Raw genomic sequence first — 19,364 nt, forward strand, 5'->3', positions numbered from 1 at the left:
GTTTTTTCTTGATTATGTTCACACCGTAGGTTCTTAGCATATATAAGTTCTTTGACTCAGTTATGAGCACTCATTTTCCTTCAGCTCTCTCAGTTCTTTCACCAGTAAAAGCAGACACCAGTGGGAAGTTTAGGTAACATTTTGATAGAGACATTGCTACAGGTGTGGGTCTATGGCTCAGCCTGGAACATAGTAGAGACTGTTGAAATAATCATTCCATATCTTTTTTCTGTTTACAAAAATTGTTGATTTTTGGTTTGGGTTCTGGGGACCAAACTCGGAGCCTTGCACATGCTAGGCAAGCGGTCTCCCACTGAGCTACACCCCAAAACTGCTGATTTTAAGCTCTCACTGTTAGTTCTAGCCGTCTACACCACAGGGCTGGAGCTGTGCTGCAGCTAAGGACTTGAGAGACCAAGGCAAGTGCAGGGTGGAAACGAGGGCCCGAGGGCAGGGAACTCAGCTGCATCACTGACACTGCGGTGGAGGCAACTCTGAGCTCTGGGACTCGCAGGTCCAATGCCCTATGTCAGAGGCCAGAGTCAGAGGTCAGAGGTCATAGTTCTGCTGGCTGATCCCTTTTGCTGCCTACCCCAGTGTGAGATCCGCCAGACAGAACCGGGTTTGTCACAGGGACAGCTGAGTAACTTTCACCTTGCTGAGTCCAGAATCATGATCATAGCCAGACCCTGAAATCAGAGCTCTCTATTCATTCAACATCTATCCACTGAATAAATATTTAGAGGGTGCCGTGCCAAGCTCCAGTGAACAGAAAGGACAGAAACCCTGATTCTTGTCTTTTCTTAGTCACAAGGAAATCACCTATTTAAGAGGTGTTTCAGTTTGTCACATGTAGACGATAGCTTTAGGGAACAAAATTGCTTTTCTATGAGTGACTCTGTTTTCATTGTAAAACATGTAGTACTTTTATCCCCTACATTTGTAATTATACAAAAAATGTGTTAAAAGTAAGGAAATGTTTTCCTAAAAGAAAATGACCCAAGTTAGTAAGTTGCAGGATGATTTTTTTTTTTTTTTTTTAACAGTACTAGGGCTTGAATGCAGGGTCTTTGCACTGAGCGACATCTCCAGCCCTTTGTTTTTATTTTGAGACAGAGCATCACTAACTCACTAAATTACCCATGGTTGGTGCATACTTGCCACCCTCCTGCTTCAGCTTCCCAGGGTGCTGGGATTCTAGGTGTGCAACACTGCTTGTGTCTAAGAATGCGAATGCAGGTAGCGTGGCTCCAGTCCCTGGAGGCTCAGCACTGTGCGTATGCATTCATTCACCAACTCGCATTCATTCAGCAAATGAGCATGGAGCTTCTCCTGTTGCCCACTTGTGTGCATAGCACTAGCAGCATGGGGAAGAGCAAACGGGTGGAGGAAGAAAATAGAAATTAAACCACAAATGAGGAGAAAGTCACAGACTGCCAAGTGCCATGGAAGTCACAGGGAGGTTCAAAGGCTGACACTGAGAACTTCTCAGCAGTTATCTGTTCCAGTGTCTTGGAGACCAGATCATGAGCAGGTCCAGGCTATTTAAGGAAGAGGACAAAAGCTCTGCTGAATATTTTGCAAATTGAAGAAGACAGGAGCAGCCTCACTGTCGGCTCCTCCTTCTCCACAGCCTCCATACCTTGGCTGACCCGGTGTTTCCTGAACAAACTTTCAGCTCTGCCAGAATGTTATGAAGCAACGGTACCTTAACAGGGTCTTGGGATATTTTGTATGAGCTGATTCTCATAAGGCAGCTTCTAATTTATTGTGAATCTCTGGAATTCTGGAATCTAGCCTCGGCCCAGGCTCTTGATAATTAAATTCTACAGAACATTGTGTCCTAAAATCTGCCTAGTTCCCTGCATCAAGGAAATATTAGTGTTCTTACAGCCCTGGCAAAACAAATCTCTGCTGCCTGAGCACCAAAAGACCTTTTCTTTTCTCATCCACATACTCAGTCTGGCTTTAAAATAATTACTTCATGTTCATTTAAATAGTAAAGTTGGGACACTTCACATGATTTTTTTCTCATTACTAAAGCATTTGGTAGAGGAAAATTAGAAAATACATATGAGCAAACATTTTAAAAATTAAAAACATTAATAATACCTGACCTTTTCCTATTGACAGCATAATTTACAAGCTTGTAAAAATGTAAGGAAATACCCCAGGTAATCATTCACATAATGGAGTGGTTTTAAAAATTAATGTCTCATCTCCCTCTCATCTTTTGACATTGCACACTGAGGTTGCTGCATTACCCACCTGTCACTCTCTGGCCCTGCCTTGTCGGTGTTCAACCCACACATGGAGCTGTAGACATCCACTCACTTTCTTCCATAAGTTACATTTCTTCTTACCATGCAACACGTTCTCCTCTATATAACAGTAAGTCACGGCGCGCTGCTGCGGCAACAGAAACAGATCTGGTGCATTATTAACACGGGGTCATCAGACTGTGTCATCTGCACGAATCTGAACTTACTCAGCCTGTTTCCTATGGATAGGTGGCTTCTAAGATGCTTTTCTCTTGTAAATAGTGCCACAGCGAATGTCCTCACATGTGTATCTTTACTTACGGATGCTTCACATGGTCATATATTAATGCTTTAATTAGTTTTCATTTTAAAATTAAGATAGTGTATGACCCATTAATTGTAGACTCTAAGGGGTCCTTGATCTACTTTGTTGCAGTGTAAGTGAATAAATTCTCATATCCAAGCATACATAATACCTGACACTCAAAGTTAGAGGAAGAAAAGCTTATTTTGGTTCACAGTTTGCAGAGGTTTCAGTTCATAGTTGGCTGGCTCCAAGGCAGGGTGGCACATGGCAGAGGGGCATTGCAGAGGAGAAACATGTTATGGTGGTTGGAAGGCAGCAAAAGCAGCAGGCAGCAAGTGACAAGCAGCAACAGCAGCAGCCTTGTTTATGTCCCTTACATCCTATCCAGGCTGCCCAAGCCTAGGGCAGGTAGCACTCACACCCAGGGTGAGGCAGCCTTAACCCTAGCATTGCACCATGAATCAATCCCAGCATCACACACTCTAGATCCAGCCACCTCTGTAAAGCTCCACCTATGGCCAAATGAAGCTTTGTGGGGGTGGGGAGGACATCTAGTTACAAGCCATGATGCACACATAGAAGCATAGAAAGCTGTTGCAGTCCTCATTGCTTGTCCCAGTGACAGGTGTCACCTTATCACACAATGCAGCCCGCCACCATCTCCGCACCCACCCTGGGCTTAGACCTGGCCCCTCCATCTGTGGGTGCCCTTCTGTGGCTCCTGGAGTGAACCTTGATCACTGCCCTCATTCAAAGCCATCACAGGAAGGCTGTTTCTGTTGTTCTACCCAGGGTGACAGGTCCTGAGAACAAGGTGCCAGCAGATGAAAAGAAAAGCAAGACAGACAAGAAAATCAAGAGAGGCAAAAGTCTGGGATCAGGGGGCTTACAGCCTCTTGGACTGCAACCCCGATTACCAACCTTAGTCACCTTTTATTGAGCGAGAACCAAGGGTCTAGCTAGTACAAATGGTCAGATACCAAACGTTTTAGTAATTAAAGGATAATCTTTCTCCAATTCTGCCTCTTATGCTGCTGGCAACAATACCCAGGTGGACCTCCCACACCCAGCACCACACTCACTCAGTTCAGCTGGGGGTTATAAGCTGACCACCTGTTATCAATCTGCTACAATCACAGTCCTTACTTCCCATTAATTTTTACAATGCATGGCAAGACTAAAAAATAGGGATCTCCTGCAATTCAAATATACCCTTATCTTCAGGTGAAAAGTTTCAGTTCAATTTTACAACAATAAACAAATCATTGTGTGTCCTCAGTGCTTTCTAATCAAAGAATGTCCTTCTCCACATTTTTCTAGACTCTCCACTAGGAAGCAGAAAATCCTTCTGTGGTCCCGTAGCACCGCCTTTGACTCTTTCTTGTTGCCCTTTTCTCAGCCTGCTTTCTGTGTGAGTCAGCCGTGCGCAGATGAGAGAAACCGTCTCAGCTGAATGTAACCTGCAGGCAGGAAAAACCTCAAACACTGCTGATTAGACTTGGAGGATTTATCTAATAAAGGGCAGTGAGAGCCCAATGTTTGTCCTGTGATAAGTTAGAAGTAAACTCAGTTATTAGGTGGATGGGAAGGGTAGTTGTTATGGTTTGTGTCTGTGTGTCCCCCCAAAGCCTCCTGCGGTCATGGGGCAGGCTTTTAGAGTTTGATTGATTATGGGTGTGAGAGCTACACCCACCCTGGGGTGGATAGTTTGCATATGTAAGGGAGAGGAAGAGGGTGTTTGAGGCCATTCCTTCCCCATTCCACCCTGGTGTGTGCTTGTTGCTTTGCTGTGTTCTGCGTCAGGAGCTGTAGCCCTCTGCCATGTGCCACTCTGCCTTGTAATCTGCCAAGTAAGGACTGAAACCTCCACGAACTGTAAGCAAAATAAACCTTTCCTTCCTTAATTTTGGGTGTCAGGTATTTTGTCCCAGCAATAAGAGAAAAGTAACCGAGACAGTAGTGCTATGGAACCCTGCTATGGATGTGTGCATTTTGATCTAATAGGCATTGCCTTAAATCTAGAACAGGATCAACAAACTGTCTGTAAAGACAACGGGAGTCAACATCTTAGGTTTTGTCGCTGCTCAGCTGCGCCATTGTCGTGACAGCAGCCAAAGCCAAAGTGGACCAAGAGCACGACTGTCTACTGCCCAAACTGGCATGGGCTACAGTTCCACAAGGCATCCGGGAGAGGTGACTAACCGGAGTCCAATCCAGACACTCGTTCTTGGACTTCTCTTGCGGCTTGGAGCAAGCTCCCTAACCCGCCTGTCTGTATGAACATCTAACAGTCCGGCATCTATTAAAGGGATCTGCAATTAACAAGCAGAGAAATGGTTGCCACACAGTGGGACAAGATCGAAATGACAGGACTAGAGGGCTGAAAGCCAGCAGGTGGTGGGGAGCAGCGGGGACAGTGGCGGGGCCCCTCTCAGGCACGGACTCCTCGTCAGGGCAGGCATCAGGTGCAGGCAGGCAGACAGCATCTCACACTCCTGCAGCCACAGCAGTCTATTAAGGAAAGACTGAACATTACTTAAGATGCCTGGAGCTGCAAGGATAGGGGGGTTAGGGGCCAGGATTCAGGAGGAATTATTGGTAAAACAAAGATTTAGACCTTTTCAGTTAGAACACACACACAAAATGCATCTCCCTCATGTAGGGGCCTCTTTGTATCCAAGCATTTCCCCCGACTGTGGGCAGCGGTGCTTCCCAGGCGCAGACCCTGTTGGCCTTTCCACTCAGTGTCCACGAGACCAGGGTCAGCCCTGGAGCAGCCCGCACAGCCCTAGCAGCGGGGTTCCCCATCCCTGCTAACTGGCCTGGCCCAGGCAAGGTGATTCTGCCAAATTGGTCACTTTGCTTGGTCAGGTCCCCAAACACTTCTCTCCTCCTGTGTTCCTTGTGCTTTTCCTACTCCAGTGCCTCCTTCTCTCCTTGATTCCCTCGGTTTTCTTTAGAAGCCCCTCCATCCACCCCACCCCACCCTCTACTGAGTGCCAAGCCTCGCCCTCCCTGACTGTCCCTCTTCTGTGCTCTACCTGTGCTGCCCTTCCCTCTGCCCCCAAGAGGGGCAAGCAGGAGGCCTGGGTTGGGGGCCCAGAGTCCTGACTGTCCTGGCTCCGCCATCACCCGCCATGCCCACTGCTCACTGTGGGGAAGGCTGCTTCCTGGTTCTGAATCCCAGCTTCCGCATGCATAGAACTAGAGAACTTCCTGTGCCTCAGAGAGTGTGAGAATGAATGGGGGTAAACATCAGGTGTGGTGGCACACGCCTGTAATCTCCACCTGCGGGAGGCTGAGACAGGAGGATCACCACAAATCTGAGGCCAGCCAGGGATATACAGTGAGTTCAAGGTTTAAGGCCAGCTTGAACTACTTGGAGAAAGAGAGAAAGAAAAATGAAACTGATTGAATACATGAAATGAAGAGGCCCTCCGAAGGCACCTGCCTGCCTGGAGCTCTGAAATCTGAACTGTCTGCAGGGTTTGGCCCACATTGCTCCCAGCGTTATAATAATTTGCAAGCAGGACTGTCCCAAACTGTGCCTTGATTAGTTGCAATGCCTAGCATAGTTTTTAAAAAACACTCAACAAATTCATTTGATTTATTTTTGACTTGTTCCTTAAAATCTCCATCAATGTGATGGAAGGAGGACTGGCATTATTTTTTTTTAAGTTTGGAAGGTGTTCATTAGCATGGATTGCAGGGACATGCTTTGATACTGTTTGAAAATCAGTTCAAAGTGTCATACATCTGTAGAGCTGAGGATAAGTACCAAAAGACTTGCCAAAGACTTGTACACAGAGCTAAAATTCTTCCTCCTTTTCTACCTCCCTCCTTGAACAATGGCCCCACCATGCACTTTGCTGGAAGGGCTGTGTGCCTCCCACCCGCAGGGTGACCAGCGTGGCCCACCAGATGCAGTTTAAGTCCCTTCTCTACAGCTTACGTTCTTTCCCACAAGGACGTAAATAAATCCTGATGAGCCTAATAAATCGCGGACGTGTGGAAGCAATGACAATGTTCCACACACTGTTATGCAAACCTGTGATGCACAGGGTTTTTACGCGGTGCTTTAATACATTGCATCACTGATTGCTCGGAGCACGCCAAACGCCAGCACTGTCTCTGGTGCTCACAACAGCTTGAGCATGTCACGGTCCACGCGGGGTCACACGGCGCACAGCGAGTCCTGGGCTGGGGCCAGGTCTTGCCGCGCTGGGTGTCACGTCCCCCTGTCCCCATAGGCTGTTCCTGTGAGACTGTGTCCAGAGAGGCCTCCAGCACCTAGCAGAGGGCCAGAGAGGGGTTTCCGTTGACAGTCTCAGTGTCTTGCCATTTTGACAAAAAGTCTTCATGGTTTGGAGGGAATTCTATTGAGAGGTAAGTTGAACGTGTTTCTATGACGGTAAGCATATTTACAAAGCATGCAGATAAAATTACCTCAGTGTGTGTAAAAGTCATTTAGGTTTCTCTGTAAGGTTTTGGTAACTGAATCAAATGCTCCATCTGAGACAGAAATTTAGACAGTAATTCCATGACCAGCTGGAAAACCTGTCAATGTGAATAAAATGACTTACTAAGGACAATAGGAAAATACATGTGCAAAGCATAGTATTATGATTTTATTAAAATCCCAACTATATACAGATAGATTAGTCAACCTTCTCAAGTTACGTCTATCCAAGATTAATTAGTAGGTGCTTAACAACCCTGGGAAAGTTTCATTTTAGAGACTTTCATGTTCACTGGGAAGTATGAGTCTTAAGTTTTAATAAAGTTCCCTGATGAAAGAATTATAAAATTAGTCCTTCCTGCATTCTGCAGCATTGTAAAAGTTAATTAATTCTCTGACATTCAGCAATGTAGCTAAATTACTTCATATACTTGTTTAAGCACAATGTCTATAATCTTCTGATTAAAATAATAACTACCACAATCATCAGTAGTAATTATTATTTACCCATCACCCACCTGTCCCCCACCATCCTGAGTTCCTCTTGGGAGCTGACAAAATTTTTTTCCAGGGAGTTTTAGAAACTTTTTGCTCTAACAGGATAAGGGGAAAAAAGATTACAACTTTTAGGTGTCAGCGTCAGAGTTTATGAACAAAAGTGTACTTTAAAAAAAACCTCTTTATACAGAAGAAAAATCCCAGCAAGCCTTTGTGTATCATAATACCAGCTAATTCACTATCGTTTACCCTGTGGTTCCTATTTAGATTTGTGCTGCTACCATGATTTATTCCTACCTCACAGGATAATGAGTCTAGATTTTATTTCTGTTTTTTGCTCAGACTTATGTAGCAGGGAACGTGTTTGAAAATCAAAGGAAAAGAAGATATTGACTTGGATAATCTCTTCAGAGGTAAAAACAAAAACACTAGCAAAAGAGCAGAAAATACTTTTTGTAGTTCAGAGTGTCTTAGCTGTTGGATTGTGTAGCTTTATCATTGTGGTGGGCAAAGTTTGGAAGAACCTGACCAGGCATCAAGAGACAGTAATACCTTCCACCAGTTCACTGCCTTCACCTTAATTTTCTTTTAAAAATGATGGAAGTAGACTGTCCTCTGGGCGGTTCCCAACCATGACAGGACAGAGCTGAAGCTGTCCATGTCAGTCTCTGGTCTAATCTCTCTCCACCCTCAGAAGGCCAAGGAACCCTGGAGTGCCTCCCACACTGGAAAAGTGGGAGGACTGCGAAGTGCATCTCTTAGTAAGTCAAGCCAGAAAGTCACCGGGGAAGAAAGCTTAACCATCAGAGCTGAGAAATTTGATGGGGGGTAGGAATTGCATGTTTCTAGTTAGCCATGATTCTTTCTGATGGAGGCTCAGTGTAGACAGAATTTTGAGGCTACGTCGTAAGGTATCAAGCTATGAAACACATTTTTCCTTGGCTGTCTTATTTTACTGAGAACATATTGATTTGGTCAGATGGAAACGTTGGTTGTTTGTAATTAATATCTGATGTCTGCAGCCAGAGTGGTCCTACAAACGCATGTCTCTCAGAACATGATGAGGGGTCTGTTTATCGTCCACCCAAGGGAGGGGACACCACGATTCTGCTCATCTCCGCCACACACAGAGAAAGGCAGCTAAGTTGCCCGGATTACTTTGTGCATCCACATCGTTCCCTCTGAGAATTGTCTCTATCTCATATAACCAGAGCTGAAGCCTCCTCTAAATAAATAGCTGATAGTTTAGAAACTGCTCCATATAAATGTCCTCATCCATTTTACCAAGCCTTTTTCTGTAAGCAACACACTTTGGAGCCACATAAGAAGGCTTTTTAAAGAAGTGTTGGTGTTTTAATTCAGATTTTGACACTTTTGGAAATTTCTGCCCAGAGTAATTATGTATGCGTTCCTGTTAAAGCAGATACACAGCCCTGTCGTTCACATCATCAAAGTAGTAATGAGGACCATCCTGACCAAAATAGAGAAGAGCACCGGCAAAACCCATTTGCATAAAGTGAGCGATGGAATCTCTCCCAGCTTGGGCGGGAGGAGCTGATCCTTTCCTGCATCACTTGTCAAAAGTTTACGCCCAGATGCTTGTGTATATTTGTATACTCACTACCCTCTCTAATTCAAACATTTTGGATTCCTGGCCGGGGACGTCCGGGTGTGGGAGGGACGACAGTAACATGGTGGCACATGAATGCTCAGCACGTTTCACTGAGAAAAAGTGGTCCCACTGCCTGGGAATTTACATGGTGTCCTCAACCTCTTCCTACCTGGCCTCTGTCACCCGAAGTGGCTCCTCCTGTACCCCACTAATCCCCATTATTATAATTAAGCACATTTGCTCTGCTTCGAACCTGGATGAGACATAATAATGAGAATACATGTGTCTACTGTGACATTGAATGATTATGTTATAGCTTCTCTTTTTATTTCATAAGCCTATGAACCTAAGTATAATTCCCAAGTCAATATCCCTTTGGGGGCAGGCCATAACTTTGAATTAACGTCTTCTTCATTCCTTGGGAATCTTTTTTTTTTTCTTTTTTTAAGGAAAACGAGCTAAAAAGCTGTGGATTGGATTTTCAGAGATTGTACATACCTGTGATCATATTTCCCTGTGGCTATTGATTTCTTTTTTTTTCTATCTTGGACCTAATTTCAAATTTTATTTGTATCCCCCTTTTATTTTCTAAAGCATTTTCTATATATTTCATTCTCAATGGATATACTTGGCATTTATAAAGAAATATCTTTTCAAAGCACCTTTGTTCCTTTCCAGTATAATTTTTAGAAATTTACCACTCTCTTCTATCTCATAATAATGTATAAAAATAAGATGTAATGACAGAACCTTCTAATACTTTCTAATGATATAAGTTGTTTGAAGGCAGCATGATTACAGGCTACTTGGCTGTAGTACTGACAGGAGGTTGGATGGAGTTTGGCTTCCCGATCCCAAGTTTCTAAATAAGCTTACCGCATGACATGCAAGTGGAAATCACCTCTGTGTCTTTTGTCAGGTAAAATAATGGAGGAATATGGAGGCCCCTTGTAACTGTAGAAATTTCAATGAGAAAGTTTTTTTCTTCTAAAAATATTTCCTATCTCAAACATATCATTAATGATCATTCTTTTAATCCCAACTTTCATAAACCAAACAATTAAAAACAAATTTTGTTAATCTCTCAGAGATTTGTTTCAGATATTATCATTCATATTTTTAGGGGGGGTTGACTTGTATGTAATTATTATTTGGTGATCTCCAGTTAGCTTACTTCCCACACGTGCTGATACAGAACTGTCAATTTTTGAAGTCACTTTATACATGCCGGCCAGGTTCTTCCTTAAGTAAAAATTGTTGTCCAGGCACACAAGAGACTATACCCAGGTAATCCCTGGCACAGGTCAGGAAGAGGCTGTGTGCGGTCCTCTCAGCCCCCTCTACCGGGACCCACTGTGCTGGTTTCACAGGCTGTCAGTTACTTGTGTCCCGTTCTGAATGTTTCATCTATGGAATCATACTCTCCTCTGGCTTCTTTCACCAAAATGTTGGTGAGCTCCACCCAAATTGTGGTTCGATTATTCTCACTGCTGCATATTGTTTGATATGAAAACAACAGTTCATTTATCTATTTTAATACTTACTTTTCAGTTTTGCACTGCTGCCAGTGGTGCCACCAGAAATATCCTGGTATGTGATTGGGTCAATCCATGAATACATTTCTGTTGAATAAATACCAGTGAGCAGAGTATCTGGGTGACTGGGTTTGTACACATCCAGCTTCTGGAGCTGGTAACAAATGCTTTTAGGAAATGGTTGTGCCAGTACACTCCTGTCAGCACAGTAGGAGAACTGAAGGCACGCCACACCTTCGCCGACATGTACTGTATGTTGGTCTCTTGAATTTTAGGCAGTTTGGGGGCTGATGTTGGTATTTAACTATGCTTTGAATTTGCATTTCTCTAAGGCCTCTGAGCTTAACCCCTTTTCATGTTCATAAGCTATGAGTATTCTCTTTTGTGAGTGTCCTTCCGTTTGTTGTTTAGATGTCTTTTTCTTGTTGATATACAGGATTTCCTCATGTAGGAATACTGCATTGGTCCATTGTTGAATTCCACGTTTTCTTCAGTTTGTTATTTACCCTTCACTCTCTTCATGGTGCCTTGGAATGACTATAAATTCCAAATTTTAATATAGTTTATCAATCCTTTCTCTTTTGGCTAGCATTTAATTGTCCTGTTTAAAAATTCTGCCCCATTTCGTGTCCATACATCAAGTAGACATACGTGTCTGCATCTGTTTCTGAACTCTGTTCTCTTCCATTAGTTTATCTGTTATTCTTTTGCCAGGATCATTTGTCTTAATTGCTACACCTCATAGTACACTCTGAGAGCTACGAATGTCACTCCCCAAATATTGTCCTCCTATAAGATTGTCCTGACTATTCCTGTCCCTTTGCATCTCTAATTAGATTACACACACACACACACACATTCCCTAAAAACTATTCTGATCTTAGCTAGAACTGCAGTTAGTCTATAGAGTGATGTCAAGTAAAGGGCCACCATCTAATTCATGAACATGGTATATCTTTGCATTTAATTAGGTACTTTAAAATAATTTCCAGGAGTGTGGGGAATTCCCTTGAGCTAGCACCTCCATCCCAGCGTGAACAGTGGAATGACAGCAAGTCCCCATTGTCTCAGTGTCAGAGGGGAAGTGTGCATAAGCACACCATGAAGTGCGACATGTGATGTAGGTTTTTGGGGTGCACCTCAGTATATCAAGGAAATTGCTTCCATTTCTAGTTTGCTACATTTTTATTTTTGTGGATAAACTGAATTTTACCAAATAGATTTTCTGCTTTTATTTGGGAAATTATATCATTTTTCACTTATTCTGTTAATGTGGTTAATTTTATTGACAATATTTCTTAAGGAATTTTTAAAAAGTACATCATAAATATGAAAAAGTGTGCAAATTACTGTTTTATTCTTCAGTGGATTTCAAAAACAATATTCGTGTACCAGCACCCGCAGCAAGAAACAGACCTTGCTTTTCCTTTTCCCTATATGCATGAATTTCATTTGCTATCATTTAATTAAACATGAATCTCTGAACTGGGCTCAGTTTTCAGTGTACTGACTGTGCGTGGTTATACGAAGCACTGCTCTTTAGTCCTAAGATCACTAGCTGCATAGCAGATCTCATCATGCTCAGTGACCAAGAGCATCACTTCTTTCAGCGTCTGTCTGTGATTGGCCACTGCAGTCTGTCACTCGGTTGACAACACTGGCAGCAAGGCAGGTAGTGTGCTGTCTGCTTCGGCCCCCTCACAAACCAGTGTGACATTTTACACAACTAGACACTCCACACAGCGAACTGGCCAGCACATAGGAAAGGGCAGCAAAGAAAGAATGTGATTAACGTTGGAGGTGAAATTCTAGTCACATCCCAAAAGTTAAACAGTTAAATAAGAAAGCTCACCTCAGATACACCAAACCTGTCACCATTCAAAACACTCAGTGTTCAGCCAGGGACCTGGGCCAGGAAGGGATCACCCACTGGCTCAACGAGGACAGCGGTGGTGACAGACATCAGTGAGGCTGGCAAATAAACAAAATAGATTATCCAATATTTATGACTTGCGAATCGCAGAATACTAATGAAGATCACTCACACTTTTAAAGGTTTGCCTAAAGCTTTCTGTTCTACAGTAAGAGGGACGTGACTACTTTTACCAAAATTATAAAGGTCACAGAAAATACTCAGAGTTTTTCCCACTTATTACTAAGCTCAGTATGCATGGTTTGGGGTCGCATAGTCAGTTTGACAGCCCCGCACTGTGCTGTTGAGGGAGAACTGCCTGTTTTATTCAGGACATTTTCAGATACATTCAGAGGAGAAATAGCTCTGTAATTTTCTGCCCTTTTTCATATGGCTATTATTATGACCCTATAAAATGTGTTGGGAAGTATTTACTCTTTCCATTCCCTCAAAGAGTTTGTGGAAAACTCATGACATTTATTTTAACTGGTTAGTTGAATTCATCAGGAAAGTTACCTGAGCTCAGAGATTTTTTTCATAGGCAGAGTTTTAACTTCAGATTCAATTGTATCAATAGATAGAGGACTTTAGATTTTTTAATATCTTATTATATAATTTTTCTCGGAACTTGTCTATTTCATTTAAATGTTCTAATTTATTGCTATAAATTTGTTCACAATATCTTCTGAGAGCTTCTTGGTGTCTGCAGAGTCTACCTTCCAGGCCTTTCTTCATCCCTGAGGTCACGCTCACACTCACACACTGTATGTCTCTCTCTGTCTCTTTCTGCTTCTCTCTCCTTTTTTCTTGGTTCATCTTGCTACAGCTTTACCCACCTTCCCAATGGATGGATTTTAGGCCGTGTTGGTTTTTTCCTGTGACATTTTTATTTTTTTTGAGTTATTATTGTCTGCCATTATATTTCAGTCTTCCTGCCTTCCACTCACTTGGGATTTAATTTGCTTGTGTTTTCTGACTTTTTAAAATGATTACTTAGATTATTTATTTTCAAATATACTTTAGTATATACTTAAAGCTGTTATTGTTAGTTTCAACATAGCTTTGTCTCTATTCTTTAAATTTCAATTTGCCAAATTTTGCAATTATTTCACGTAAAATATTTTCTCCCTTGTATGGTGAGTCCTTTCACGTGAAGTACTGTATACTGCTTCATTTCCAAATGTGAGGGAATGTGTTGTCTTTTTGTTATTAATTTCTAGCTTTATTCCACTGTGAGCAGGGAACCTATTCTGAGCACTTAGTCTGTTAATCATGTTCATAGCTATTTTATATCTTATTCACATATATGTGTATATACCTTCAATTATAAATATATATAATTGTGTTTAAAGTTTTAATTTGCCCAGAAATTGTTTTCTTACCATAACTGTTGAAGAATATGTTTGCTAGCTATTGAATTAATTCTTTTGCAGACATAAAACATGAACATTCCATTGTCTTTTGACTTCCATTGTTTCTCTTAAGTCTTCTCAGATTTTATTATGTCTGTTTTGAAAGGAGTGTGTCTTGGGGTGTATCTTATTTTGTCTGACTGTTTATGAGATTCTCCTGCTGTCTGTGGTTTTTGGTAGTTTTTCCTATGAAGTAAATACCTAGGTGTAATTCTCTTTACATTTATCATTTGGGGCTCATACAGCTTCTTAAGTCTGTGGGTATATATCTTCCATCACTTGGAAAATCTAACTGTTATTTCTTCAAATAGTGTATTCCCTAGCCTCTCTTCACCTTTTTTTAAGAGTCCATCAATGAATGCATTAATGTTTTATTACTCGAATGTCTTATCAGCTCTTCTCTATATTTCCCTTCCTTGTTTCTCTACATGCTTCAATGTATAGTTTGTCACTTCCCTCTCTTCATGATCATTACTGCTGTCTTCAGCTGTCCCCACACTATTATGACGCCTGTCTAGGGAAATATTTAATTGGATCTTTGTATATTTTAGTTCTGCAATTCCCACATACCTGATTTTTGATAGAATGTAGTTCTTCAGTAAAATTCTCTTTCCTGTCATCTAATATCATAAACACATTAGGTTTATAACTCTTTGCCTTGATAATTAGTATTGAACCATCTGGACCTGCCCTTTTTTTCTTGCTCATTTTCCAAGAGTTCTAGTCTGTTGAAGCTATAGCAGCATAGCAGGAATAAGAGAGGAATTCTACTGTCTCACAGCCATGAGAATTATGCCAATGATTCTGCCATAATATATTTAGTCAAATGTTCTTTCATGGGTACTTTTACTATTTTCAATCCTCAGTTTTAAAACAAACACAGTAAATACCATTACAATTATATCTTCTCATTTGTGGGGGTATTTCCATAGGATTAATGTCTGGAAGTGGGGTTATTAGATTAAGAGTTGTGCATGTTTTAAATTCTGGGTGTCATTAATTTGCCTTGGTGTGTGTGTAGCTTCTTACACTCCTTCAACAGTGTATGAGAGTAGCTGCTTCACCCTGTCCTCGTATGGAATGGCTGTTTGGCTTTTTTACTTTTACCACTTTGATAGGGAAAATAACTTATTTGAATAAATAATTTGAAAGAGTCATATTTTTCATTATTTTTATTCATTAAGAAGTGTCTTTTGGGGCTGGGGATTTAGCTCAGTGGCAAAAGCGCCTGCCTGGCAAGCGCAAGGTTGTGAGTTCGGTTCCCGGTACCGGAGAAAAACAAAACAAAACAAAAAAAAAAGAAGTGTCTTTTAGTTGAACACGGTGGCAAACATCTCTAATCCCAGCAGTAGGGGAAACTGAGGCAGGAAGAGTATATTCATATGAAAAGCTCTGTCACATACTTGCAATTTAAGGAGATAGAAGGAGACACAGAGAAACTGAGAGACAGAGAGACAGAGAGAGACAGAGAGAGAGAGACAGAGAGAGACAGAGAGAGAGACAGAGAGGCCATTTTTTATTCTTATTGCTGTGGATGCTTCTTTTGTAGTAGAGAGACCTGAACCTCATGAGGAAACTAAGCTCAAAGTCAGAAAGTCAGGGATGTGAGGTCAAAGCAGGAGAGACTGGGGACAATAATAACGATGAGGAAATATATACCAAACTAACAGACAGAGGAAGCACCACAACCAGGAGCCAAAGAACGCAGAGAAGAGGGGTATGGCTGGCATCCTAGGAAGCCCCCGCCTGCAGGCCCCCCCCGTGGTTCCAAAGGCACAAGTTCTGGGCTTCTTGTTATGTCCTTAGCTCCCTGTGGAGATAATTCACACAGATACAAAGCTCACCACTTTGCACGTATGTTTAAAGCCCTCTGGGAAACCCCTGGCATCTCTACACCAGGAGATTTGGAAGAATGGCGTGATGGTGTAAGTCTGTGTGAATCCTTCGGCTTCTCAGGCCATCACTAAAATAGCCCCTCTGTGTTCCTGAGGACTTTAGCCACCTCCGAGGAGGGAAACCCTCTGCCCACCCTGGAGAGTGCCACGTGGAGCCGCCTGTGAGAGAAGGGTGCACGGCAGGTTGGCACCACAAGGGCCCTTCCCTCCTAACCTGAGTCTCATGTGTGGAACCACGGCAGCGGCTCAACTTGTGGCTCCAGGGAGATGAGGGCGTGCTCCTGCACCCCAGCAGAGAGTCTTATCCCTGCTACACACCTTCCTTGGGGGGAGACTATCCCCAACATGTCCTGTAAGCAGTGACAGCACATCCTCTATTTGGGACTCCATGGGAAAGGATACATAGAAACACAGACATTATTAGCGGTCACACAGTGTATTATACTGTATAACAAAATGCCTCGCACGTGCTATGAGCTGTGTGTCAGAGATTTTAAGGGCTTCTTGTGAGTCCACACACCAAGACCTTCTCTCACAGGTAACTGAGGGAAGGATGGCTCTCTGCAACCTTCCTCCTGGTGTTCATCTGCGGACTCATTGCAGTTAGAAGGCAGACTGCTGGTTTCAGCCCTGACAGGGATAGAGCTGAGAAGTCATCATTTCCATCCTCACAGCAAGAAGGAAGATGAACAAACTGAAGGTCAACTGCTCTGCTTAGATCCCTCAGAGAAGTAAGGTCCTGAGTGCAGAGGAAATTACCTCACCGGTGCTTGTAAAGCTTAGGGGAGGGCAGGTAGACAACTCCAGGTTTCTCTGTCCTTCCCGTCACACATAAAACAAGGGGGAAAGTACTAAGAAGCTCCTCTGAAAGTCACCGGCCAGGGACTTGGGCCAGTGGGGGCTGGAGCTGGCTTCACGCTGAAACTATAGAACCTTAAGCACTGCATTAGCACAGCGCTCCAGAAAAGGCACTGGAGACCACAGTGGACAGCTGCAAGACACGGGCTGTCCTGAAGGAGTTCCCAGGGAAGTCCAGCATGACAGGGAGACAGAATGGTGGGAGAGGAAATGGAAGTGTTTGACATCTACATGTAAAGCAAGTATTAAGTGTAACGTAACTCCTAGCTCTATAAACATGAAATAACATATCAGAGACCTTATACCTAAGCTCCTCGAATAGGAAGTGTGATCAAAAATATGGTGAATGTTTAAATTTTTAAAAATTATTCCAGTAAAATACATCGCCACTATGCACTATCAAAATACCCTCCTCATTTCAAGCACACTTATCCCATCGTTCCTGCCCTCTATGAAGGCGTGCTGGAAGTTGTCTTCCATGAATGTCTTCAGTTTGGCTATTGTAGCTGCCTTGATGTCCTCAGATTCAAGATGTCTACCATTCCTGGTCATTTTACTTTGGGGAAGACCCAGAAGACCCACAGTACTAGACTGGGTGAATAAGGTAAGTAAGGACACACCGTCATATTTTTAGGGGCCTGACTTTCTGTTGGATGGCACTCAGTAGCGGCATTCACCATGTTTTTGATCACACTTCTTAAAGGCATGACAGAGGACTCCCAGAACCACTTCAGATAGTGGCGAGAAGGATGGAATAGTGCATTTAAAGCAAAAGGAGTATTTTCAGAGGGACTAAGGGCGATGTGCCTCCTACCGTAATCATTTCTTAGTTAAATATTCACTGTATGTTTTGATCACACCTTGTTTGTTCAAGACTTTAGCACATCTGCAGGGGAGTTTAGCTATGACATAGTTATGTAATTGTATAACTGTAGCATGCTAAGGACTCTGATGGAAAAAGTGGTAATACATGAGAATAGATTAATAATCTAAGTAGAAAGAAAGGAGCTCCAAAAAAGAATCAGAAGCAAATGCTGTAGATTTGGAAACAGTATAAAAGATCTGAGGAAAGTCTGAAGAGCAGAGGGCGTGGGACTGAAGACAGAATCAGGGGCTTGGGGTTATGTCAACAGGACTTCCCAAAGTGAAACGCAGGGAGACAGACGATGCAGTAGAATATTCAAAAACTGTGAGGGCTGTGGAACAATTACAAAGCAGAGATGTTTGAAATAATAATGGCTGAGAAGTTTCCAAAATTAATGACAGAGACCAAAATACAGGCCCTGGAAATCAAAGAAATGCCAAGCAGAAGAAAAAGCAAAACACCTACAACTCGATGATACTATAGTCAAATACACAGTATCCAAGATGAAGAGAAATTCTTGAAAGAGATCTCAGCAAAAGGAAAGAAAAGCCCATTGGAGGCACAGGGGTGAAGATGATAGCAGGTTTCTCTTCAGCAGCCACGTGAGCAGGAAAAGAAGGAGGTGGGGTTGTTTAAAGCATTGAAAGAAAAGCTCACAGTGTACAATTCTGCAGGCCCCACGCTTGTCCTTTGGAAGTAAAGGAGGAGTAAAACATTTCTCAGGCGAACAGAAACTGAAGTGCCGTATCTCCAGTAGAGTTGAGAACTGTTAAGGTTTCAGAGGGAAGAAAAGGTGTGTCAGGAACTAAGAGCTGCACAAAGAAGCATACCAGGGGCGGAAAAGAATTTTGGGATATAAAATCTTTCATAGCATCCTAACTGATCTATAGATAAGCTTGTTCAGCTGTTTTTCAGAACAATAATAATAATAATATAATAGTAACAGCACGTAATTGGGAGACTCTGACTTACAGAGAAGTGAAACAAAGGCTCAGTGCCAGAGGGGACGAGAGGGAGCACAGGACGGTCCCTCACAGGCGCCTGCGCCGAGGTGTTCACCGAAGAGAACTTAGACGAGCAGTAAGTGTGTCGCGCTAACGCCAGGGCAACCAGTAAAAATGTTTTTAATTTAAAATAATCAGTGCACTAAGTGAGGAGAGAAAACTGAATCATATAAAATGCTCAATTAAAATCAGGGATGGGAGGGAAAGAAAGGAAAAAGGGAACAAACGCAACAAAATGAAAATGGGACAAGCTCAAAGTGGATCATAGAAATGTAAGATGCAGAACTATTAAACTTCTGCAGGACAACAAAGGAGAACGTGGACGTGACCTTGTGCATGACCTTGCATGTGGTGGTAACTTAGATTCAACACCAAAAGCATAGTCCCTCCAACAGGAACTTGGTAAGATGGACTTCGTTAAAAGTAAAACTATCTGCACTGAGCAAGACTGTTAAACAAAGAGAAAAGATCAGAGACTGGCAAGAAATACTTGCAAGTGTATATCTCATAAGGGACGCGTACCCTATATAAAAAGCACTGTTAAAACTCAACAAGAAAGCAAGCCAATTTCTAAGGGGCAAAGATCTGTCAATCTCAGCAAAGACAGATGACAAGTAAGTACATGAAAAGCTGTTCCACGTCCTGTCAGGAGGGAAGAGCAAATTAAAGCAATGAGATACCACTGCACCACCTATTACCAGACTCAAACTCCCTAACTCTGTCAGATACTGGGGAGGCTGTGGAGC

The 19,364-nt window shown here is 42.6% G+C and overlaps 1 protein-coding gene across 1 annotated transcript in view; it reads left to right on the plus strand.

The window, feature by feature from the left end:
- Window positions 1–19,364, plus strand: part of L3mbtl4 (l(3)mbt-like 4 (Drosophila)) — a 240,963-nt gene that overhangs the window by 141,025 nt on the left and 80,574 nt on the right. The window contains 1 exon segment of the mRNA XM_013518523.1: window positions 7,878–7,938. Coding sequence (XP_013373977.1) covers window positions 7,878–7,938 — 61 coding nt within the window.

This window comes from Chinchilla lanigera, unplaced genomic scaffold (genome assembly GCF_000276665.1).
Source record: "Chinchilla lanigera isolate Chin_1 unplaced genomic scaffold, ChiLan1.0 scaffold00001, whole genome shotgun sequence".
Classification (NCBI taxonomy): domain Eukaryota; kingdom Metazoa; phylum Chordata; class Mammalia; order Rodentia; family Chinchillidae; genus Chinchilla; species Chinchilla lanigera.